The 25,701-nt window shown below is 39.8% G+C and overlaps 1 protein-coding gene and 1 pseudogene across 2 annotated transcripts; both read right to left on the bottom strand.

Moving 5' to 3' along the window:
• Nucleotides 1-7,868: 7,868 nt before the first annotated feature.
• On the bottom strand, nt 7,869-14,679 carry LOC104595894 (uncharacterized). 2 transcript variants are annotated; one of them, XM_010256856.3, is made up of 3 exons: nt 14,482-14,679; nt 10,004-10,911; nt 7,869-8,339 (listed from the first exon to the last, which is right to left on the bottom strand). In XM_010256856.3, exons 2-3 carry the CDS (start codon nt 10,855-10,857, stop codon nt 8,162-8,164), a joined length of 1,032 nt encoding a protein of 343 aa, XP_010255158.1. In that variant the 5' UTR covers nt 10,858-10,911; nt 14,482-14,679; the 3' UTR covers nt 7,869-8,161. The 2 variants fall into 2 exon arrangements, with proteins under 2 accessions (XP_010255158.1, XP_088744434.1); XM_088888308.1 differs by lacking the exon at nt 14,482-14,679 and adding an exon at nt 11,026-11,147.
• Nucleotides 14,680-15,798: 1,119 nt separating this feature from the next.
• LOC104595972 (chaperone protein ClpB1 pseudogene) lies at nt 15,799-18,419 on the bottom strand (annotated as a pseudogene).
• Between the last annotated feature and the right edge of the window lie 7,282 nt (nt 18,420-25,701).

Raw genomic sequence — 25,701 nt, 5'->3', positions numbered from 1 at the left:
CATCGGGGGTGTTAAGGATCTCCCATCATGGGCATGGGCCATGGGCTACTGCATTTAAAGGAGAGCCCATAAATACTGAAAATCTATCTATCTATATATCTATATTTATACTATATAAAGCAAGGTGGTCCACGTCACCATAAATACTGAAAATAGAACAAAAACAGGCAGTTGATGGATTGCCTTAACTGCTGCTACAAATGAGACATGCTAGCTCAGCCTGTTCATGAACTGGCCGGCATGGGCTGATTTGGAATGAAGGTGAGCTTATTTTGTTATGGGTAAGCCTGAATTGGTTTAAGCCCGATTTGCTTACATGTTAGGCCCAGTTCACTTTTTGGTAAGTTACTTACCCAGGTAACTAAGTAAGTTTTTCCTGGGAAACACTGACCCGGATAAGTGCATTTACCCATATTATTTTATTTCTCAGGTAAATAAGGTTATGACCATTTTAGCCATAAAAATTCATTATTAAAAGGGGCATTTTTGTCCCATTCAAGTGTTGGCAACTTTCCCCTTAGGTGGGAAAGTTATTTACGGAGAAGGGTATCACTTACCCGGATAAGTGATACCCAGGGCAGAAAAATAAACTTTCCCTAGTTCCCACATAAATTTGAAAAAGAACATGGAGTTCTTGGTCAATAGGAACCAAAATCCCATTGACCAACTTTCCCCCTCTCAAAATAAAAAAAAAGAACGCCCCCTTAATAGTATAATATATCTTTAGGTAAAAGACTTAACCTTTGCTAATGTTCATCCTAAATACTAATGCATCCTCTCTTTTTTCAAGATGGACTTCGACCTCCCCTGTTGGGTGAAATTATCGGGCAATGACCTCCCTTCCATTTACAGTCACTAATAACCATTTGTACGTGATATCGCTTATAGCTTAGTTCTTTTAGAACCCCAATTTTGGCCTCATATAATCCTTTGGCCTTGACTAAAAAAACCACTGGAAATCCTGGAAAGTTTGTATTAGAGTTGGAGGAGAAAGAAAGAGAATTTCACAGAACAAGTACAGATTTTGTATTAGAACTGCATTGTAACTCTTGACTTGCATTTGTTAATGGGCATCAATCAGGTCTAGTCGTGACATATAAAGCTAATTTAACTGTTCACTTCCTTTTTTATTAGAGAATATGACCCTTCAAATCTATCAACTTGATTGAATTTTCATCTCCAGAGCAACTGCAGTTTGTTATGAACCAAGAACCCAATTACATTTTCATTAATTTCAAAACTAAACACTAGTTGTGATCATTATCAAAAGGAATTTAAATAATCATTTTAGACTATTTTTCTGTAAAAATAGATATAAAAAATCTTCGAAAATAAAAAGAAAAATGGGCTGAATAAGTAATGAAACAAGAGGAAACATTAAGCTCCCTCAAGTCTCAACTCAAGTAGACAAACAAAAGCTTCTGAAATTGAAAGGAAGGATTCCTTGATCATTATGGTGTTGTAGGAAGGCATATGGTCTGGGATAATCTGTAAAACTAATGCAAACTCCGATTTTTCTCTGGTTGCATATCAGTCAATTTGGAAATAGAGGCATTCCTTCTCTATGGAGGCCTGAAAATGGTACATTTCCTCTTTTAGTTTACAAAATTTCTCTTGATTTAGTACGAATGTTTATCTTTGTGTTTCTTAGGCTCAGCTTGGAAGGAGTATAAATGCAAATATGCACAGTGCAAATACATACAAAATAATACAAAATATAACGCTGTGCACTCTACATATTTGCATTTGTACACCTTCCAAACTGAGCCTTTGTGTTTGAGAATACATATCATATCAGTTGATGCCATTGCCATGTTCTGGCAAGAGAGAGATTCCAATATTTTTAAAATTTGAAAAATTATTAAGGATGAAAGAGACCTTTTGATTACTATGTTAGACATAACATTAATAAGGGAGGTATTTGTCCAATATTTGTGAGAAACTTTTAGACTAGAATAAAATTAAAACCTTAATCATCAAAAAGACAAAAAGAAGAAAATAAAATTAAAATCCAAAATATGGGGTAAAAGATCAAAAGCGCCGAACCTGGGAGGATCATCACAGGTTTACAGCGGAGTGATGATTCCATTGACATGCCCAGTAAACTTTTGTTTTTGTTTCAGAAAAAGAACGCCCAGATGCCTGCTTGTCACGGGGGTAGTTCTGCAGCGGAAGAAACCCGTGCGGCGTCCTGGCCAAGGCAGGCCAGGACAAGCCTTTCTGCGCTTAGAGGCTAGGAGTTGCCCGATGGGATGGCTCCACCAACGTCAGTAGCACTGGATCATGACCTCAAGTCCAATGGCCGGGGCACTCTCCTGGCTCAGACCGGTCCATGGGAGGCGCCGCTTACGTGCTAAAGGGGGACAACCATCATGGAAGGCGACCATGCGCCGATTAGGTGACTTGGCACCGTTGTGAAGGGTCTCCTGTATGCCGATGATGACAGGCACCTGTGTGCCATGATGATGGGCAACCGCTTGGGCCGGAACACACCCGTGCGCTAAGGGCAACGGGGTAGCTCACTCAGCTTGGGCAAGGGGCTGGCGAAGTGAAGGGACATGCTTGAGCCAGGCCCGCATGCCAAGCCTCCCTTGAGTATCGGTAGCGCAGTGCCGGTCCAACACTGTCCCCATGAGCAAGTGTGCGCCCATGAGGAACCCTGGTAGCCATGCTAGCCGTTAACCAGGGCCGCCCCGCAAGGGGATGAAGGTCTAGGAGTGCCAAGGTTAGGCACCCAAGGAGGTCGACCACCCCTCCTCAAAGAGTACGTTAAGCTTCTGGTGGTCTGCCTGAAGATGACATCAGTTCTCCCAAAAATCTTACAGGCGAAAATGACGGGCATGTCCCTAATGTAAGCCTGCCAAGCGTAGGCAAGGCTAAGCCTGTGCTGAACCGTAACAGGCTCCCCCACTCAATCCATTGTCGTCCTCGACAATGGGTCTTCCTCGTGAATGGGCGTCTGTGTCCCGCGCCATTCACTTCCTTGCCAGTTCCAGGGCTCGCCTGGCCAACCCGGGTCTTGCCTATATTGGTGTCCATTTATGGGGACGGAACCATTTCACCATGCCGGCCTGCCTGGACTTCACCCCTTGTGTCGAGGTTACTCAAACCGCGCAATGGCTATGCCGTTGACTGTGAAAGAAGGGCCCTCGAAGAAATGTGTGTGGTGCTTCGCGGAGGTCCGCCCCATGTATCATCTTACCTCAAGGCTCGACCGTCTTCATGGTAGCTTTTCTGTGATGCTACCGAACACGTTGATAGGTCTACTCCTCATGTTGGCGATGACACGGGTACCCTTTCACCATGCTGGCCTGCCGACTTCACCTCGCCCTGCGCGGGTTACTCAAACCTAGTCATGGCTTATGCTCTCTGGGCCCTCGAAACTACGCTTCGCCTCGCCGACTCGGGCTACATCTTCACTCCGAGGGGGCCCCACTGCTGCCTCAAGGAGACCTGACCGCTTCAAACGCGAGTGTGGCAACTTTTACCCATGAGTTGCCGAACATGCACTCGCCTTAAGATAAGCTTCTGCTGCTGCAAGTGTTCAACCTGAAAACTGAGCATGTCCACCTAAAACTTTGCCGGTGTAGGGCCGCCATGCTCCAACGGCTAGCGTAACCGCATTCCTAATAAGGCCCATGCGTCTGCCCCCGCATGAGGACAACAACCAATGCGTCTGCACCCGCAAGGGAAGCTGTTTTAGGGTCATTGGAATGGGAACGCGAACATTGAATGGCCTCTTGATAGGCCTGATCTGAATTCTGCTCAGGTAGTGTACCCACATTCCTATCAAGGCTCACGCGTCTGCCACCGCATGAGGACAACAACCAAAGCGTCTGCAACCGCAAGGGAAGCTGTTTTAGTGTCATTGGAATGGGGACACGAACTATGAAATGGCCTCTTGTCAGGCCTGATCTGAGTTCTGCTCGATCCTGGGTGGAGGTGACTAGGGACCGCACCCCACAAAATGCTGCTTGTCGAAATGACCGCTTCAACTGGCTCTGGGCTAATCTGCTGAAAACCAACTGCTGTTGCAATTAGCCAACTTGCTCTGATACCAACTGTCACGGGGGTAATCGTTGGGGCCCCGTGCGGCACTCGAACTGGGCGAGTAAGCCTACGAAACAAAGCAAACACACACACAAAGGCAACACGAAGGCACACGGATGGCACTCGGATGGCTCACTGAAGGTGCTTGATGGCGCGGCGAAGGAGTCACTTGTGACATTCTCCCCCACTCAATTCGATCTACGTCCTCGGAGATCGGCTTCGGCTGGTCCCTTAGAGTCACTGTTGCGGAAGGAGGGTTCTTCTGCTGCTCCCCGAACCGACTGTCGTCCAAGGCCGAGGTGTATATTTTGGTGGCATGGTTGGGTTGGCTCATTCTGTAAGGGTTTCCTATGGCTAAGTCCTTTCCTGGCAGCCTCAAGGTATGTTAGTGGCTGGTTCTGTTTGGCTAAGGGGTAGGTTTGGGCCAGGTAAGGATCAAAATGGTGTTTTGGATTATTAAGGTGTGGATTCCCATGCATTTTTCCCCAAGGGTATCTCACCAGGCTACTACGGGAACTAGCCTTTGGGATGATGTGAATGTGGTCCCTGAATGGCTTGGGTGGCACTCGCTCTCCCCGGTGGTTGTGGTCGTAGATGAGGGCAAGGTTTGACACGGCCTTGGGTCTTCTTCTGTTGGGCCCACCAGTTGTGGGCACTTGCGGCTTCTGCTGCGAAGTCGACTTCTGCTGATGTGGTTGGCGCTGAAGTTGATGCTGCTGCTGGTGTTGACTTGGGCGCTGGCATCGGTGTTGGCGCTGAAACTGGAACTGTCTTGGGGGTGACTTCTTCCTGGTGACAACTTCCCAACCCGTTCCAGTGTCGATGAAAGGTACTTGACAGGGGTTCTTCCTTGCTGACGCAGAGCTGTCTTCATGGTTGATAGTTTCTTGGTACAACTGCAAGGCTGAAAGTTGCTTCCCAAGTATCTGCACGGCTGATGAGACAGGAACCATGCAAGGGGAGTGTTCGTCCAGAATAAGCAAACTGTTGATGTGTGGCATAAGTGCTGCTTCCGCCTGCTTGAGGAACTCCACTCCAAGAACCACCTGAAAATCATCCAAGGGAACCACAGATAGATTGATGGGTCCTTTCCATGGTCCAACTCGGAGTTCTACTCCACGGGCCGTGCCCTCTACTGCCTTGGCCCCGGAGTTGACAGCCTTGACCCACCCAGTTTGTTTGGTGGTGGTCAAGCCGAGTCGCTTTGCCTCCGCAAGCGAAATGAAGTTATGGGTAGCCCCAGTGTCCACCAAGGCTTTGGTCGGCCTCCCGCCGAGGGTGATGTCTACATAACTCAGCCCCTTGTGGGCTTTGGTGGGCCGCTTTGATGTGGCCTCTTTCTTGACCATGGCATTGATGAGTTGGAGGGCGCCTACTCTGGGCGCCGCTGTGGGTTTCTCCTCATCACTCTCTTCACTATCGCTGAGTTTGGCGATGAGGGCAGTTATTTTCTTTCGGGTTGGACAGTCATTCGTCCAATGCTTCCCGTTGCAAAGGTAGCACGGCGCAGGAGGAGGTCTTCTAGTTGATTGGTGGCCCTGGTAGCTTGGGCCTCCTTGTGGCTTCTTCCCTTGTTGGTAAGTGTAGGGCTTGTTCACGGGCACTGGCTTCTCCTTTGTAGGGGTTGATTGTGGATCTCCCCCACTCAAACTCATGGTACCTGGGCTGGATGGTCTTTGCACATCTTCTTTAGGTGTTCTCAGATCAACAAGCTGTTCAGCTATGGCCATGGCGGTGGCGAGGTCCTCAACCCCGCGTCGCTGGAGTTCGAGCTCAGCCCATGGCTTGAGACCATCCATAAAATTGAACAGAAGATCCTTGTCGGACATGTCCGTGATCTCCAGCGTCAAGGCCGAAAACTCCTTGACGTAGTCATGTAGTGATTCTTGATGTCTGAGATTCTTCATTCTTCGGCGCGCCAGGTACTCTACGTTTTCTGGGTAGAACTGCCGCTTGATCTCACGCTTGAATCCAACCCACGTGTCGATGGTACGGGTTCCACGTTCAATGTCTTGGCAACACCTACGCCACCATAACATTGCTATGTCAGTCAAATACATAGCAGCTGTACGTACCTGAGTTTGGTTGTCAATGATGCCAGTGGCAGAGAAATATTGCTCCAGTTGCCACAAGAAGTTGTCAAGCTCCCTAGCATCCCGGGCACCCGAGTAAGGCATTGGCTCTCGGATCTTGATGTTCATGGAAGCTAGGGTGGAGGAAGTGCTTGGTGTGTTGGCCACTGCCCTCTTTAGGAGAGTCATCTCATCTCTCATCTCATCCAATTGCGCTTGGAATTTGTCTAGCAAGCCCTGTAGGCTGCTTTGGGAAGGCCCAGCTCCCGAATTCTGTATGGTGGTGTGCATGTCTCTGAAGGCGCCATTGAAACGTCCTTCTAGTTCCACCACTGCATTCTCAACCGTCTCTAGGTTGAGGTGGAGTTCATCAACCCGGTCTCGGGTTTCTCCCACTGTCACCTCGCAACGTAGGAGGCGCATGTCCACGGTAGCTAGTTGGTCGACTGATTTGTCGTGCTTGCTAGCTTTGGTTGTACGCCCCTTTGGGGCTTGTGTCTTGGTAGGTTCGTCAAGTGGAGCTTCGTCGGTGTCGTGGGCTTGAGTCCGCCCATGTGGTGTGTCATCGGAAACGCCCCGATTGCTCTTCATTGCGTTAATGTAGGGATGAAGACGGTCCAGAGTATTTGTAGGAGCACCCGCTCTGATACCAACTGTCACGGGGGTAGTTCTGCAGCGGAAGAAACCCGTGCGGCGTCCTGGCCAAGGCAGGCCAGGACAAGCCTTTCTGCGCTTAGAGGCTAGGAGTTGCCCGATGGGATGGCTCCACCAACGTCAGTAGCACTGGATCATGACCTCAAGTCCAATGGCCGGGGCACTCTCCTGGCTCAGACCGGTCCATGGGAGGCGCCGCTTACGTGCTAAAGGGGGACAACCATCATGGAAGGCGACCATGCGCCGATTAGGTGACTTGGCACCGTTGTGAAGGGTCTCCTGTATGCCGATGATGACAGGCACCTGTGTGCCATGATGATAGGCAACCGCTTGGGCCGGAACACACCCGTGCGCTAAGGGCAACGGGGTAGCTCACTCAGCTTGGGCAAGGGGCTGGCGAAGTGAAGGGACATGCTTGAGCCAGGCCCGCATGCCAAGCCTCCCTTGAGTATCGGTAGCGCAGTGCCGGTCCAACACTGTCCCCATGAGCAAGTGTGCGCCCATGAGGAACCCTGGTAGCCATGCTAGCCGTTAACCAGGGCCGCCCCGCAAGGGGATGAAGGTCTAGGAGTGCCAAGGTTAGGCACCCAAGGAGGTCGACCACCCCTCCTCAAAGAGTACGTTAAGCTTCTGGTGGTCTGCCTGAAGATGACATCAGTTCTCCCAAAAATCTTACAGGCGAAAATGACGGGCATGTCCCTAACGTAAGCCTGCCAAGCGTAGGCAAGGCTAAGCCTGTGCTGAACCGTAACATGCTGGCAAGGCAGCAAGTAATCAGCGCTCTAACGTGTATATTACCATTCACTCTCAATGCCCGAAAGTCGTACAGGTTACAGCACAAAAGGTGTGAAGTTTATATTTTATTTTCAAACCAATCAGTGATACAGACATGGGATGGGAGATAATGATACACAATGTGAAGCTCATTGGGTCACAAGCATGGTCCTGCTGCTAAAGGTTCAGCAATGCAAAACACGGTGCTGAGGTATTGATTGTATATGGCCCACTCAAATACTCAATTATAGCCCTACTGCAGTACATGACAGTATAATACAAGAACCAACACGCCAAACCAGAAGACCACACTAGTCATGGGATACAAAAATCATTTTCAAATATAACAACAAAAAATGGGACATGACTGTTAGTTTGCTGAATTCACAGAGCACGCCCCAGTGCCCGGAATATTTTCAGCGGATTAGAGTATATAAGTGTACAACAGTGACAACGTAAAGATCTTTTTGTCATCCCCTCCCCCTCTTAATGACGAATTGACAGTCTTAAGCATGGATTTCAAACAGCAGTTGCTTACTAAATACTTGGGTCTCCCAATGGTGTCGTGTGAAACACCCTCCGAGCCAACAACAGTAAAAACAGGAATTAGGCTACGAGCTAGATGAAGCGTTCAGGGCCATCACCTTGCATTGTTCATTCATAGCCAACAGTTGGGCCTCTTTCTTGTCAAGAAGAGCACTCAACCTAACGTTCTCTTCCATCAGTTTCTGGACTTCAGCCTCCTTCCGCATCTTTTCACCCTCCAAGTGATTGGTCTTGGCAACTAGCCTGCTTCCACAAAAACCACATAGCCACGAGAGCATCTTTTAAAGAGGACGAGGATGGAGGTATTAAAATATTGCCACAGAGAAGGAAAGATGAAAATAAGTACAAATTTCTGCACGTACAAGTAACTTACATTTTCATTCAACAGTAGCACAACCAAAAGAGTTAAAAAATAGAGTAACCAACAATTAGCCACGACTCTTTTTAAGTCTCTCATTGAACTAAAAACACCAAAGTCTTAAACAAAACTCAGGGAATTTGGATTCCGGTTAACCTGCAGGAGTCAAGATTGATTTGCGTTTCAGTATACCACTTGTTCCCAAGGTCCCTAGATGACTACAAGTGAGTGATCTTTTCAGTATACCCAGGGAAAAACACCTCTAATCCTAATCTCTCTCTCTCTCTTTCTCTCTCTGTAGCTACCATTTATCTCTAGATGAAGATTCAGTTCTACTAACAAAGTAACAATAACACCCCTTGTTTCGAAGGCCCCTAGATGTATTACAAGTGAATGATCTTTTCAGTATACCCAGGGTCAGAATGCCTCCAATCCAATGGGTCTCCTAGTCAGTTTTATTTTAGTTGCCAGGAAAATCATACAATTTATTGTCTGCACTCAAGCATAACATTTATTTCCTGGTGGATGCAGAGGGTTACTCGTCAAAGGATGATTTGGATAAGCCGCATCACCTATTCATGTGGAATGTGGTAGCACAGCAGTAGGATGAATGGTCTATTGTAGCTGGACAAATATGTTGAAGCTGGTGACACACATGAACAAGGAGGAAGAGGCTGCAGCAAGCCTCAGATTATTTACAAAAATGGTGCATATGATAAAAGAAGAAAACAAAGGTATTACACATTGTTCGGATGGTGGCAAACATAGCAATGGCAGAGGCAATGGATGAGATGTAGCGGATGGGATGAAGATCAAGACTTCATTACTACACAAGGCACCAACCATGGTCCTAGATCCCATTCACATTAAAGAGATTATCCAAAGCGCTTAATTAGGAAATGCCAAATGGCTATCATGAGACTGTAGACCCCTGCATTAACAAGATGGGTTATGACACTGAGGCTTGCTGGTACTAGACAAAGGCTCAGTTTATTTAACTGCAAACCTCTTCTCGAATAGGTTTGTTGCATAAAAGTATCATGAATGCTAGATATTAAGTCCACACACTGGTACCATGTATTGTACCATTGGATTTTTTTTCACTTTATTGTTCCAATAAGGGTTTTTTTTGTGGTTTTTTATGTTTTTATGCCCCTCTCTTTTTTGGTTTAGTTTTCCAGCCAATATAAAAAAAAACTGCCAGCCTATTAAAATTACACTTGGCCAAGTTCAATACATCAATGGATATCAGACATAGAGTCATGCATCATAATAAGCACTGTGACATATAGAAGAGAAGTTAAATAAAAATATGAGAAGTATTCAATCAAAATTAGTGCTTATTTATAACAAAAAACAGAAAAGAAACACTTATTTGTCATCGCTAAAGCTCTATAACTATCTAAGGTTGGTCATAAAGGAAGCGTGTAAATACTAGATGCAGAATAAGTAAAGCCTAAATAATGAATGATATGAAACAATCAATCCCCCTCACTGGGAAAATCATATATAAGAATTAATATAAACAGGTAAATGGAGATGGACACACCTCTCAAAAAGCCTCTCAATTGTTTGGAATTGCTTCTCTGATGAAAGAAGTGTTTCCCTTACACTGATGAGACTACTGACATAAGATTTTAGTGATTCAAAGTCCTGTTTCACACGACAAAGTTCCTGCTCATTTTCTGCAGCTCGTTGCCTTTGTCTAGATGTTTCTTGCACCATATCTTCTACCTTCTGCCGCATCTCATTCAGAATACAGTTTGTTCCGAGTGCAAACCTTTCCATCTCTTCTACTTTTGCTGACATGCTTTCAATCTGAAGTGCCTTCTTTTTAATTTCTTCCTGACCTAAAGTCACCTTTTCTTTCTCAATAGCCATTTCAGTTTCTGCCATAATAACCCTTTTAACAAGAACTTCCATCACATCTGTTACCATTTGTACAGACTTAAGTATCTCACCAATATAAACCCCATCATGTTCATCAAATGATCCTTGCCTGCTACCAATTTTTATCCATGTTTCTTCATCTGGGCAGTCAAAAGAAGAAAGATCAACATCCTTGGACCAGTCAGCTAACGGTATCCCATTTTTGTCAACAAGCCCCATGCCTTCTTGATATCTAATACCACATGAAGTGTGGGCTAAATGTGGAACAGCCATAATTCTAGCCTTCGATTTCAAGTATGTAAGTAATGTAGCAGTAGTTTTTACTCTTCTCCAAAGAACTTCTAATTCTTTCTTTGCATCTTCTCCAGAGTCTTGGATAGAAGCCTTTATCTCCATAAATTTTGCTTGCAATGCATCCACCTGAGACTGGTGTTGCTCCATTCCCTGCTTCCACATAATGTTGGAATCACTTAGCTGAAATTTCAGGGTTGAAAAGTTCATATCTTCCTCCATCTCTGCTGACACAACCACCCTTTAATTCTCAGGAACTATATTAGAGATGCAAACCTGCAGCATAGGAACCAAAATGAAACCAGTAGTCAAGATACGTATAAAGAGATAATATGTACACAAAAGGAATTGAGAAGGCAATATTTTCCTTGAGGTAAAAATGGGTGATACCTTTGTGTAATATTCTAAATTAAAACTTGTTAAGAAGCATACAAGGTGTGGAAAGATCCCCTGAACCACTCTTGTGATTGAATAGTGCCTAGCAGGATGATTCAAGCTTGACAAAGGGCATACTACAATTGTTTGTGCAAGTCAGAAAGAGGCTTAGAACTGCATCTATTTACAAATCACCAAAACAGCCTTACTTTGAAAATGAAAATGGTTCTGGCATTTTACTACTGAACAAACTAACCTTTTCAAGACAAACTATTGCAGCCAGATTTAGAATTAGGAATTAGGAATTTTACCCTGGCATATGGTCAAGCTCTTAATATTAGTGTTTTATATGGAAGAGGATTGAGAAGAACCAGTGTTATCAAAGTATCTACCACTCAACTAGCTAGTCGGTTGAGAGCCATACTGGGTTTATCATTAACTAGTTGGTTAATAACCATAATGTGGTTGCATGGGATGACTATGCATCAATTATGTTCATTGTGTCAACTAATAAATAATTACCGTAATCGACCTAGATAGCCACAAAATTATCCTAAATCTTTATTTGTCTAGGTTTATCTTAATTCTTTTTGGCAATAAAATGAAATTTATTAAAAGAAAAAATAAAATTACAAGGAAAGTGACCAGAAGTCACACCATAAGAAAAAGAAAAAACACTCCAACTCCCAACCGCACCCTCCAACCAAAAATCAACCATACAAGAAGAAAAACACTAGAATGTAGAAACCAAACTCTTTGACCAGAGAAAAATAGCCAATAATCAACCAAACCCAAGCAACCTAATTCCCATAAATATTTATCTCCCAACAACAAGCTCAAGCAAAAACCAACTTAGGAAAAAACAAAGAAATCAAAACCCCAAAACAAATGTCAAATATCCAACAACCCGACAAGAAGAACAGGCTCTCTCTACTTCTTCTTCTTTAAGACTTTCCTTGATTCCATCACCTTCTTGTTTGGCCCAATCCCAAATAAACCCCCTTTTAATACAGCAAAAACTTTTGCACCAAGACATTTTGATGCTTTATCTTTAAATATTGACCACAATATTGATATGGTTTTATTTTGTTTGTATGCATGCTGGTTGCTTTAAACATTTGTCATGTCATATGGTTGGATACCAATATATAAAATAGAACCAAGGCATCAAATATCAAATAAAATAGAAAATGGAGTTTTTATCTCCTTCCTATCAGTGGGGTGCTAATAATGGAGTTGCCACAAACAAGTATAGTACATCAAATAGTCAGGGATGCACCCTTCATTTGGAAAGAAAACTTTCAGTCTCTATCTCAGCATGTCCAGCATTCATTTTTATGTTTGTAAACAACCACTGTAAGCTCAACTCCTCCATACATTCTTTCATTGCATATGCTTAGTCTATGTTAACTTATATGAGATCATATCAATATCTTAAAGTGAGAAAACATCTTTTTTGTGGTTGACTAATCACTGCATCATCTAGTTAGCTCAAAACAATAAGAGACCATTTGGAGGGCATCAGCTTTGATCAAGCAGCATCGACTGAGCCACTTTGAAGAAGCTACTAAAACTAGCATCAGTGGAAAGTCGATTTCTTAGCTCAATGAAAGAATAAAATGCATAAGAATGTTCAAAAAAGAAAAAGGAAAACTTATAAAAGGCTTGCACCTGGACCAAGGTGCAAGGTGCACCAGGTGTGCACCCTGGTGCACCTTTTGAAAGGGGCTACACCTGGGTTGATGCATGCCTTCTAATGCACTTTGCCTATGTGCCTAAGATTGCATATGGCACCTTTTCAAACACTGAACTATGAAAACCAACTCCTAACCTAAATAGGAAAACTACTGAGTCATAATCAGAAAATAGCAAATAAAAAAATTAAGACAATAATCCTACTACCATAAATACATAAAAATAGGACATATATGGTTCAATAGTTCCTGCATTAGCTATTAGGTTCTCTAAATATATTAATACAAAGATGATTTACTGTTGTTCATTACAAAAACAAAAAAAAAAAAAAATCAAAACTGAAATGAGGAAGAGAAAGAGGGTAAATATTGCACAATTTTGTTGGTAACCGTTAACTTATATTAAAACTAAATAAAAATGAGTTGCAAACAAGGCATGCCCAGCATCCCTCATTGTCACATCTTTAAAGATGGAAAATAAAGAGAACAAAGAAGATCACACTATCACCCACAGTCAACTTCAAACCAAACTTTTATTCCATTAAATCAACTCTTATAATTCAATCACATTGACTCTTTCTGTAGAGTTCCAAGTTAGACTCAAAAACTGACTAAAGATAATTTTTGATTGCTTCAAAGCTAAAACAGACTCATAGTTAACCCATATATAGACACTTAAATAAGAACATAGACATATATAACAACTCTAACTACACATTACTAATACCGCTACAACTAAACAAAAACAATTGTAAGATAGACCCAAAGAAAAAGACTCAAATCCCATCACAGACTAATACCCTATCAATAAAATAGCCATGACTGTCCCAAAATATGCTGCATTTTCAGGACTTTGGTTATAGTTATCTCAATAACCTAAGGATGCTAAAACTATGCAAAACAGACAAGTGCTTTCACAAAAGTGTGCAACCTTTGATATACATCCTGTTACTGATAAAACAATAAGTCTTATTGTAGTAAAGAAGATTGTGTAAGGTCTACCACTTGTCCCTACCAATTTTTAATGAAAACTTTGCTACTCTATTAGTGTGGAGTGTCTCCATAAAACTAGAAATGCAACTCTTCTAGTTCCTTTTGTAGTGAAAGTGCAACTCCACCGAAGTCCCGATTCAAGAAGTGCAATTCCAAGTCTTACTCAATAAAAGACTAATATTTCTCTTCTAATTGTCTTTTAAGTGATACAATATTTTTAATTTTAATTATCAACTCTACTTGATAAGAGCATCTTAGATCCTGAATGTTTCAAATGACGCTTCTGGATTTTGCATAATTGAATTGAACTATGTGAACACTCGAGAAACAGGTTAAAGGATTCAAGTAATTTGGAGACTCAGCATTAACTATAGCCTTTGTTTATAACAGATGTTCTATGACAGATGATAGAGATGATCTCCTCTCCCCAACAAAAACCATGATACTGCCCAAATTGATGATTTCAGAAGTCAAAACACAAACCCGAATTTCTTAAACTCTAAAAGAAGTTCATTCGGTTAAATGAACTATAAACCCTAGATCATAAAGAACGACTAAAAGCAACGCTTGGTAAGCCAGATGAGAGAAATCCTTATTGTTCTTGTAAACCCTAAGCCTAACAGGAGCTCGATCAAAATAACCAGCCAATAACAACTAATGAGATAGAAGGATAAATTACCGATCGAAAAAAAAAAACTGAAAAGACGCAAAATTATTGCAGGATATAAGAATTTCATGAATGATCTCGAAAAGAATGTATATGATTTAGATTAAGAAATTACACCTTCGAATTTGAGAAACCAGAGTAATCTTCGAAGGGTATTGACTCTAGAGGAGAAGTTCGTCCAACACGCTTTGCGATGGGTGGGTGAGAAAAATGGAGCGGGACATGGCAGGGCAGGTGGGTTCTATTTTCGCTCTTTTTTGGCGAGGTTGGGGAGTAGAGTGTAATTTGGGCACATCCCCAGAAAGTGTCAACTGTAAACCCACCAACTAGTACGGTTTTAAAGACAAAACAAATGCCCCCCATATAATGAAATTTTTGACTGGAGAAGGGTCATAAAAATTTTTTTACGCCCAAAGTATTGTTGGGTGGGTGACAGATCGAAATGATGCCAATTCGTGGGCAGACATTGGTGCATAGAATGTAGGTATTTTACATTTTGAATATTTATAGATTTGAAGTGAAATTGAGAAATCTGCAATAGGCGTGTAGATACTTTTTCGATTTTTTTATCCTTTTACTATACATTTTTTTAAGGGGGGAAAGGAAATGTTAAAGTCTTTTCGTGGTGACATGTCCCATAAATTGGAAGTGCTCAATTCATTTTCTATGCGCAGGAAGCTTTATTTTATTGTCACCTTTTTTAGGATGTGGTGTTTAATGGCATTATGTGTTCTAAACGTCCTCATTAATTGCTTTTCTCGGTTTTGCAGTCACATAAATATAAAATATTATAAACGGAATCAAACACATAATAAAAGAATGGGTAATTATCCAAAATCCGCCATCACTTTTTATGAATTTTTTTAAACTCACTGTAACTTTTCAAAACGTCCAATTATTAATTTACTATTTTACCCTTCATTATATTCAGTCCATTTTGCAATATATCAAAATTACCCTTATCATTCTTCAACCCAAAACCCTAACAGAGAGAGCATTGGCCGCTACTTTCTTCCTCCATCGGCCGCTGCTTCTCCCTTCGTCTGAGAACTTGAATAAGAACAAGATGTGTCTCCCATCAATGACTAACGGACAGGATATTCTCTTATAAAGTTTTAGACAATCCATTGGCTACTACTTCTTCCTCCATACGCATTCGATACTCGTCAAGACTGTTCCCATCGTCTGAGAAGAATAACAGTCGGTGAAATCCCCATATTTAAATAATTATACCTTGTAATATCCCACATTGAAGATTGCCATCCCCGTTTTTACATCGTCATCTTGAGATATCCTCAATCCTTCTTTACTTCTTCTGTGGCTGAAATCTTTCTTTTCTATCTTCTCTAAAACAATATCCAAAGAAGAATCAAACACGACCAAAGCAACACCCCTCTCATCTAGTCGATTGAGCAGCTCTGGCCTGAAATGTCTTCTAACCTGCAACTCATCAAAATAGGAAATTTGGTCACAATATGTCCCAACTCCCATCAAAAGTTCATGCATTACAATTTTGAATTTAATCCCCAAAACCACTCATCAACCACAAGAACTTGTTACATACCAGTAATGTAACGACTAGAGAGCTGAGCAACAACCACAAGAGCTCTGTCTTGAATTCAAGCACCATGGTGACCTTCACACCTCTCTTTCAATCCTCGAATAATGCTGATTGTGTGTGCAACACTGGGCTCTGCAACATAAACTTGCTGGAATCGTCTCCCAAAAGCATCATCCTTCTCAACATATTTCTTGTACTCTTCAAGAGTAGTTGCACCAATGCACCTCAGCTGGCCTCTGGTAAGCATTGGCTTGAACAAATTAGCTGCACCCATGGAACCCTCAGTTCGACCAGCTCCAAGAACCAGATGGATCTCATCAATGAGGAGAATTACTTCCCCTTTAGCCTCTTCTACCTCTTTCAATACAGCTTTCAACCTCTCCTCAAATTCTCCTCTGTATTTGGCTCCAGCCACAAGGGCACCCATATCCAAAGCGATTAGTCTCACATCTAAAAGATTGCTTGGGACATCTCCTCTGACGATTCTCTGAGCCAGCCCTTCCACCAAAACGTCTTACCCACACCAGTCTCTCCAATCAAAACTGGATTGTTCTTTGTTCTTCTAGAGAGAATCCTTACCACTCTTCGAATCTCTTTGTCTCTACCAATGTCACGACCATAAGTCTTCAATGCCTGAAAATTGGTGTTGCTGAAAGCACTTTCAACCTTCCTTCCTTCCTCCCCTCGAAGCTTCTCAACCTCTGATTTCACTCTTGCCGCACTAACCCCAGCCTCCTTGAGGAGATCTCTGATTTGGGAATGCTCAAGAAGACCAAGAACCAATTGATCAACGACAAGATGAGTATGGCCGCGAGATTTCTACGACGATTGGGCTCACCTGATTACCTTAATCAAAGAAGTGCTTGTAGGGATTTCATCCGGGGCAGGATGCTGAGACGAAATTTTCTTCATGGCTTGATTGAGGACTGGTTAGGAGTTTGCGGCCTCTTGTCCACCACCAGCATTGGCGACTGCTTGCCGGAGGATGCCATTTGGGTCAGTTATCAATGCGATGGCCTTGTGAATTGGAGTAAATTGTGCATGGCCAAAGTTCATTGCCAGTTCATGAGCCCCAACAATGGCCTCCCTCATTTGTTTTGTGAGTGAACTTGTTTAACAAGCAGGTGTTGAAAAGATGAAGTAACAAGAAAAGATAAGGTAGAAGAATTATAGCTGAGTTTTGGAAGTTTTGAAAAGTTATGGTGAGTTTAAGAGAATTCATAAAAAGTGATGATGGGTTTTAAACAATTTCCTTAAAAAAAAAAATTAGTTTCTCTAACTATTAATCTTTTAGGTAAATTACAAATATCCCCTTATATTATAGGGTCATTGGCAATACCCTTTACACTTTTTTTTGTAACAAAGACCCCCCTAACCTTTAAGTTGTGATAAATACCCTCTTAGCCATTAATGCAGACAACATAAGGCATTAAATTATCAAAATACCTCGCTAAACTTTCTTTATTTTTTTCTTGTCATTTTCTCTTAAAAATACCTTTAATTATTGCTAGAAAAAGAAAAAAAAAATCTGCCTTTCTCACAAGTGATCATCGTTAAAAAAGGAAAAATTCTCCAACAAATTCATTGGTGACGTTCTCTCTCTCGACCAGGAAAAGATGCCATACACACATCACACAGAATGCAGCGAGTGTAGTGCGTAACGTCTCACGACTCATGCGATAAATGTTGAAGCCTGCGAGTTGTCTTATTTTTGGAGTTCATATTTCCTGCACTTGGTTACATGTGTGCTGAGGTGCAATTCCAATCAAATTGGGACAGGTCAGAATTGTAATGGCATCTCAGGTCACATGTGTAAGTCATTTGAACGGACCCGTCAATATCTCATTTTTTTCCAAATTAAAAAGTAAAAAAGAAAGAAAGAGTAAAATAGAATAATAGATACTTTGACCTCCGCTAAGTTCGAGATACGGTAAAGACTAAAGAAGAAAAATACAGAAGACTGTTACAGACCAAACCCTTCTAGGGTGGATGCCATTAACAATGATTGCAGGGGAAAAATTTCTGATGTTGAAATGTTTATACTACCATATTAAACTTAGTCAAGGTTCAGTGTCTTTTATTCCGCAAATGAGAACATAAGCTTGCTGTTTTGATGACTTTAGTGTATGCTATATTCAATTGATTGAGGTAAAGATTCAGAAGTCTTGAAGTTGAGATAAGTTCAAGAGCAGAAATTAATAAACGTTAATTACTCTATAAAAAGGAAGCCATTACTGAATCAAATTTAAAATGAGCTGCAGGCGTTTTAAAGAAAGCAGAGTACTCAAGTGAAGAAGAAACGATGGGCACTTGAAACAATTACTTGCAAATGACTTCCACCCTTATTTGGTCTGCAATCGTTTGTTAATGCACCAGGTTAGAAGCGGCTTGGTTTGCAACAGTTTTCTTTGTACTCTTCAGTCAAGATTTCATATGCTTCACAAATTTCTTGAGAGTTTTCTATAACAATGTCTTCACCTGTGGAAGTCGGCATTTATGGAGTTATAGATTTGTGCCCAGTGACAATAAACTTTTCTAATTTCTTCATCTTTCTGGAGATATGTGAAATAGAGCGTATAGCCCTTTCTATTTGGAGTTCCCATTTCTTCTACTTTAATTCTATGTTCAACAAAGAAAAGGGGATTAGGGTTTTACAGACGACATTAAAATTTGCGATGGAATATAGTCTTGTGGTTAAAGTTTTCACTTTTCCTTTTATTTTTTAAGTAATAAAAAGCAAAACTAACAGATTTAAAGTAAATGACTCGCATATCTGAGTTAGAGTTGTATACAAATTCATTTCGAATTCCGTACTCAGATTATTTCGATTTTGTGATTATATAATATAATGATATGACAAATGGAAAAAAAATTAAAAAAGCCCAAGTCATGAGATTCACATCCTTGGTCTTTCCAATTCAAGGAAATGTTTAATATAGCTCTGGTACATGTCTTGTTTGTTAAGACTTCCGATCAAGATGCCTGTCAACTGGAGCATGTTAACAATCAAGAGCTGACATGTGATTCAGTGACTCGGTTTCAAACAAATTATATGACCATAATTGAGGGGTATTTTTGGAACAAAAATCGTTGGAGTATTGCCCTATATATATATATATATATATATATATATATATATATATATATATATATATATATATATATATATATTTTGATATGTCACTTTACCGTTTCAGACAGGAATGCAAATGCTTGTAACAATTTTCAAAATAAGTGGATGAAAATTATGGGGGTGTCTTAGTAATAGGCAAACCATAGGGGGTGTTTTAGTAATTGTGTGAAACTACAGGGGTGCCTAAGTAAATGACCCAAAAAATTATTTTGCCTAAAAACTCATTTGACAGCATGGAGGATGTTTGGTTCCCTTGGCAGTTATTGAAAAAAATGCTACCACATTGCTATATGGGCATTTGTATTTATTGCATATGAAATCAAACATCATTTATCAAATAATCACTAAGAAATAGAAATACTTGGTTTTTTGTGCATAGGGCATTTGGGAAAACGTCAAATTTTTGTTTTCCCTAACCATTCAACATTTTTTAAAATAAAATGTTGATGTAGCATGTTTTTATGGGTGTAATGCTGATGTAGCATACTTTTATGGGTGTTAATTTGATGTAAAAAGCAATAAACATTTAAAGTAATGCCCATCAAACAAAAAGAAAACAATAAATGTAGATAGTACAGATAGACATTTAAAGTAATAAATGGCCTCTCTAGGAACTCCAATGGAACCAAACATATACATGGTTTTTCTCTTTATCGTTTTTCTTTTTTTCTTGACATTTTTCGTAACATATGTGTATATGATGCACAACATTATTCTAATCCAACATCTTGAGATTTAGGACATTCAAAAATATATATATTCAACAAAATACAATATTACAAATATTACTAAAATGCAATTATACATTGAAACAATGATTAAAAAAATCTAGATTTAAAGCATATAAAATTTAAGAAAAATCTAGGTCTAAATCTATATATATAATTTTTTTCTAAAAGTAAAATACAATAAAATATTGTCAAAAAGGATTAAAAATAACAAGCATTAGAATTTATCTTAATAATTTAAATTAATATGTACAAATTTTCAAATAAAAAACTAGGTGACGGCATTTACCTTGCTTGGCAAGACTTTTGGCTGGTGAAAGCAGCGACAAGAAGAAAACCCAATAGCGATGTTTGGCTGCAATGGGGAGCTTGAATATTAGTTTAAGGGGGCATTCTTTTTCTGGATTTTGAGAGGGGAGAAAGTTAGTCAATGGGAATCAAAATCCCATTGACCAAGAATCCTATGTTCCTTTTTTTCGGATTTATGTGGGGACCAAGGAAAGTTTATTTTCTTGGGTATCACTTACTCATCTCTTAGGTGGATAAATAACTTTCCCACTTGGGGGAAAATTGTCAACACTTAAATGGGACAAAAATGCCTTTGAATAATGAATTTTTATAGTTAAAATGGTTATTGCCTTATTTACATGGGAAATAAAAGAACATTGGTAAATGCACTTACCCGAGTAAGTCTTTCCTAGGAAACACTTACCCGGGTAATTACATTTACCTGGATAAATAACTTACCGAAAAGCAAACGGGGCCTAAGGAAAAAATGGTGATATTGTATTATGACTACAAGAGCTTGAAAGTGGTAGGATTACCTTGCTTGTTCCCTTGAATTTGGATATCCCAAAAGTAAGATACACATAAGTTTGAATGTGTTCATTTATTAAATTAAGATCAAAATTAAAAGTTTTAGCAAAGATATATAATTTGATGTTATTTTCCATTAAATGTTGACACTTGCCCAGTTGCCCTACCTTTTTTTTTATTGTTGATTTATCATTCTTATTATATATTAGGGTAAATTGCTGAAACCTCCCCTGAAGTTTTGGAGCGTTGCTAAAACCTCTCCTAAAGTCCGGTAATTGCAATTACCTCCATGAATTTTATGACACAACTGCAAGTAGATCCCCTCTATTAGAACCCTCTAAAAATAATCATAAAAATGTCCAAAATACCCATGCAGTTATTATGGAGGCTGGTTTCTATAGAAAAATAATACAAACTTTATAAAAACAAAAAAAAAGAGAGAATTTATAGTTGTAGTTTTTCCTTTGAGCAATTGATATGAAGGGAAATTTTGGAAAATAAATAAATTTCAAAAAAGAGATTGTAAGGGTTTAGGGTAACGATTCATATGTAGAGAAAACCTGGAAAATAAACATTTTGGTCAAAGTAACTGCATGGGTATTTTGGACATGTTCATACCTCTTTAGAGGATTTTAACAGAGGGGAGTCTAATTGGAATTATGTCTGAAAGTTTAGGGGAAGCGATTACAATTACCAAACTTCATGGGAGGTTTTAGTAATTTTCCCTATATATTATTATATTCTTGTTTTTCTATAATATATGTGGATAAAAAATCAAGATTATGCTGCTCAATTAAATCAACCATTAGTTAGGTAATGCTAACTATAAAAGATTTAGGGGACGTTTGGCAAGTCTTTTTGGAAAGATCTTCTTGTAGGTCTAACGGTCAAAAGACGTATTGAGCTTTTACAATAAGATTTGAGCAGCTTGAAGTACATTTGGTTAAGGTGTGTTTTTCCACACAAAGATGAATAGAAAAAAAAAAAAAAAAAACGTAAAAGCTCTAAGCTCTCAAAAATCGTCCGTTTTGAACTTACCGCATCTTTTCGGCACATTGGATTTTGACAACTAGATCTACTATGAACCAAATGAGAATAGACCAAATTGTATTTTGCCGAGCTTGTAAATAATCAACAGACCGCACAGAAAGATGCATCAAACATGGCCTTAATTATTGCTAAACAAGAATAAATTAGCAAAAGCTTAGATACCACACATTCATTGCCAATGTGATGACATATAAGATCTAATTTGAGGTGAAACTTATCAAAACAGAAGTAAATTTTACATATTTGTCTAATATATAGCGACTAGCTGATGGAAACAATTTCCTAACACAACGTTGGTGTAAATGCATGGGAATGCGAATATGAGGACGTGGGCACGAGAGGGGTACTACCTGAAGAGAGAAAAGGGGTCCTCATCTCAGTCTCAACTACCACACAACTACTATACCACTACCACTCCACGAGTGGATTAGTTGAGTGACTAGACTTACACTCTCTTTGATATCCACTAAACAAAGTAGCAAAAATCATAAGAGAAGAAATGTGAAGGAGTACGCCCGGTTCACCAGGAGTGACTTTCAACTGACTTACGGCTTTCGATATGCGTATGGTAGAAGAGCCTTATGCGCCGGCTTGGGCTTTCTAAGCTTGCCTCTGTTCTTTGCATCTCAATAAGTTCAGTGTAAATTCTGGTATACTTGTGCATAAAATAGGATCATAGGAAGCAAAATGGTCTGGTCCTACCTTATATGCAAAGTCAAGTTGAATTGAATCGAGTCAATACACACTTCACAACTCAAGCTTGACTCAATTACAAAAACTCGCAACTTGAAATTTGAGGCAAACTCAATTGAGTTTTGTTTTTCCGACTTGAACTTATCTCGATGAGGTAAAAAGGCAACCCTAGGTAAAAAGAATAAAAAATGTTAAATAGCATAATATATTGAGAGTATTACAAGTAAAAATATATAAAAAAAGTAATATTTTATTAACTACTCAATTAGGCTCGCCAACCGCTTGAACTGAGTATTATGAAGCTGAAATCTTGATTAGGTTAACTATTCAAGTTATTCAAGCTCAGCTCGAACTTAATTATCTACAAATTGAGCTTGAATAATTCATGAGTAGCTTGACTCGCTTATACCCCTACGAGGTATGAAGAGAGCTATTTGTTTGGGAATAAAGTGGGAAGCAAGATGATACAAAGTGGACTCAAAAGGGATAACAATTTGTTATTGAGATAAGAGGAAGGTGATGCAAGTTTTACATCTGTTATTGAGATGTAAAAATTTCATATTAGTGAATGAAACAATTCCCATCCAATGTGTTTGGACTCAAAAGGGATAACAGTATTGAAGCTTTATGGCTGATAACAATATTTTTAAATAAAAATTTGATAAATTATAAAATTTTTGTAAGCAAAAACTAATACCAACAGAAAATTTTAAAACTCTCGTGTTCTCTATTCTCAAACTCAAACCTTGCTCCCCCAACCTAACCATTAACCTTCATCATTGGTGTTCAAACCGCAACAGAACAGCAACTGTGGATTTTAACGACAAAGGGCGGCAATTAACAATGTGAACACAAAGTCTCAAACATCAAAAGTGTTGAAAGGAAAGCTGCTAGCTTGCTATCTGTGTCTAGGGTTTTTCATCTTTTCTTCTAAATGAATCCAACTCTAATGATGGAATCTTTGTTCATTGTTTTTTTTTTTTCTTTTTTTTTTTGTGTGGTGGTTTTCATCTCCCGAATGGACGAGGGTCTGTTTGATAACTAGATTTGACCTGCCCACCCTCCTTTGTAATAGGAAGAAATACAGAAAAAATTCTTCATATCTCTCTTTTGGCAAGGGCCAAGTGGGTCCATCGGAAGATGAGATGGATCAAAGAAAAGAAAATCATAGAACACGACATAGGCGTGATATTATTTGGGAAAAAAGAACAATGTCTTGGAAGTGCAAAATCCATAATCTGATAGAGAACTGCTTCACACTCTTGTTTAATCCTGGAAAAGGGAATAAAAGGATGATGAACAGATAGAGCCTTTGTCACCAGATGATGGAAGAAATAGATTGTTTGACTCTCTCTCTCTTTCAACACTGTTGCCGTTAAAATCCACAGTTGTCGAAGATTAATGGTTACGTTGGGGGAGTAAGGTCTGAGTCTGAGAACAGAGAACGTGAGGGTTTTGGAATTTTCTGTTGGTATTAACTTTTGTTTAGAAAAAATTTATAATTTATCAATTTTTATTTAAAAATATTGTTATCAGTCATAAAGCTTCAACGGTTGTAGGCGATGGGTCTGATGGCCAGTTGAGCATCGAATGACATGTCATAAGTTTAGTGGACGCACTGAATCCGGAGTGTGAATGAAAATGAACTAAAAAGTAATAAAATTTGTATCAAGCACAAATGCAAATCATCATCGTTACAAACAAACAAATACAAAACTGAATCATATGCAAAATTTGTATCTAATTCAAAATTGCACTGCAACCAAAACGCAGCCTAACAGTTTAACACATCTCTACATAGAGCTATCGTATCATATGATATGAAAGAAGCACTATGCCGCCATCGTACTCTTTTGAGGCTTGGCAAAATTTTGACATTTTTTTTTTCATTTCTCAGTATATTACTTTATTAAAAAAATAAATTTGTAATGGAATCCAGTAGAATCGGCCAGGTACATCTCAACCAACAAAATTGAGAAGAGAACAAAATCGAAGTAATACGCAATATTTCTCAAAGTTGCAAACAAGCTGGCTATAACAGATAGGGCTGTTCATAAGAATGCCACCAAACCGACCAACCCGGATCGATCCAACCCGAGTCAGCCGGGTTTTCATTTGTACCGGTCGGTTTCGGGTTGGGCACATACATAAACCGAAATCTCGGGTCGGTTTTGGTTTTCTTGCAACCCGACCCAAACCGAACTAGTATTCTACTAGTTTGGTAGTTCCCTACTTCCTAGTTTGAGTAGTTTCCTAATTCCTAATAGTCTTCTATTTTTAGACTTCTACTAGAACTAGAACTCTAAAAGGCCCATTAGGCAATTATAGTTAGAATTCAATTAGATGTCATTTTTTAGTTTTTTACCTAGATTAGAATTTAGAAGGTTTCTAAATTTTTATTTTATTGATTTACCTTCATAGATATACCTAGTTTTTTACTCTAGAAGGCCCATTATTGACACTTGTTTTTACATGAAGAATTTATTGATTTTATTCTTTACCTGAATTAAATTTAGATTTATCTTGGACTCTTGAATATCAAATTATCAAGTAATTCAGATTTTATTTGGCTTTGTATAAGAGCAAAACCGAAACCGACCCAAACCGACCCAACCCGACTCAAACCGACCAAATCGGTTTGACCTATCAGTGGGTCGGTTTCGATTCCCACCTTAGCTAACTCGACCAGGTCGGGTTGGTTGGGAAAATCCCAAAAAACCGACCCAACCCGACCCGTGAACACCCCTAATAAGAGAGAATAAAACATGGTCTGATGACCTCGCGGTTGAAGTCCCTTCGTCCTTTACCCAGAAAATCACAATATTTTCATTCCTCACCTATTACATTTACCAAGACTGAAGAAAAGGTAGGGAAAGAGAGGGAGTACGTTATTACAAGAGAAAACTTGTACATCTCTCCCTCCTTCCTTTCCCTATCTTTTCTTTCAAACCAAACACAACCTAAAGTAAAAACTAAAACCATAGCTACGAGTATTACATTTTTTAATGTGCATTTTGATATTCCCTTCCAAGCATTTTCTTAGTCTTAACTCTTAACTCCTGGGAACCATGAGAGGAACTCAACATTGGTGCTTGCACTGCTTTTGATGGGCAAGCAGGTGAGTAGAAGGGACATAAAACATAGATGTAAAGACACATGGACCTAAAATCTGGCCTCTCTTTGGTACTTCACATACCTTTTCAAGCAATGGCAATATCTTGGATTCTTGCCATGTTCCTATACGTTCGGTTTAAACCCTTCTAAAGAGTCCTATGTATTAAAAACCAATCCCATGTTTCAGGTATAGATCATAGAAAGAGGTATTTGGGAGAAGGAAAATGGAGCGAAAGCTGTTA

This window comes from Nelumbo nucifera, chromosome 5, assembly GCF_055504915.1.
Source record: "Nelumbo nucifera cultivar China Antique chromosome 5, China Antique-T2T, whole genome shotgun sequence".
Classification (NCBI taxonomy): domain Eukaryota; kingdom Viridiplantae; phylum Streptophyta; class Magnoliopsida; order Proteales; family Nelumbonaceae; genus Nelumbo; species Nelumbo nucifera.
This window is presented reverse-complemented; position numbering and strand designations above follow the sequence as displayed.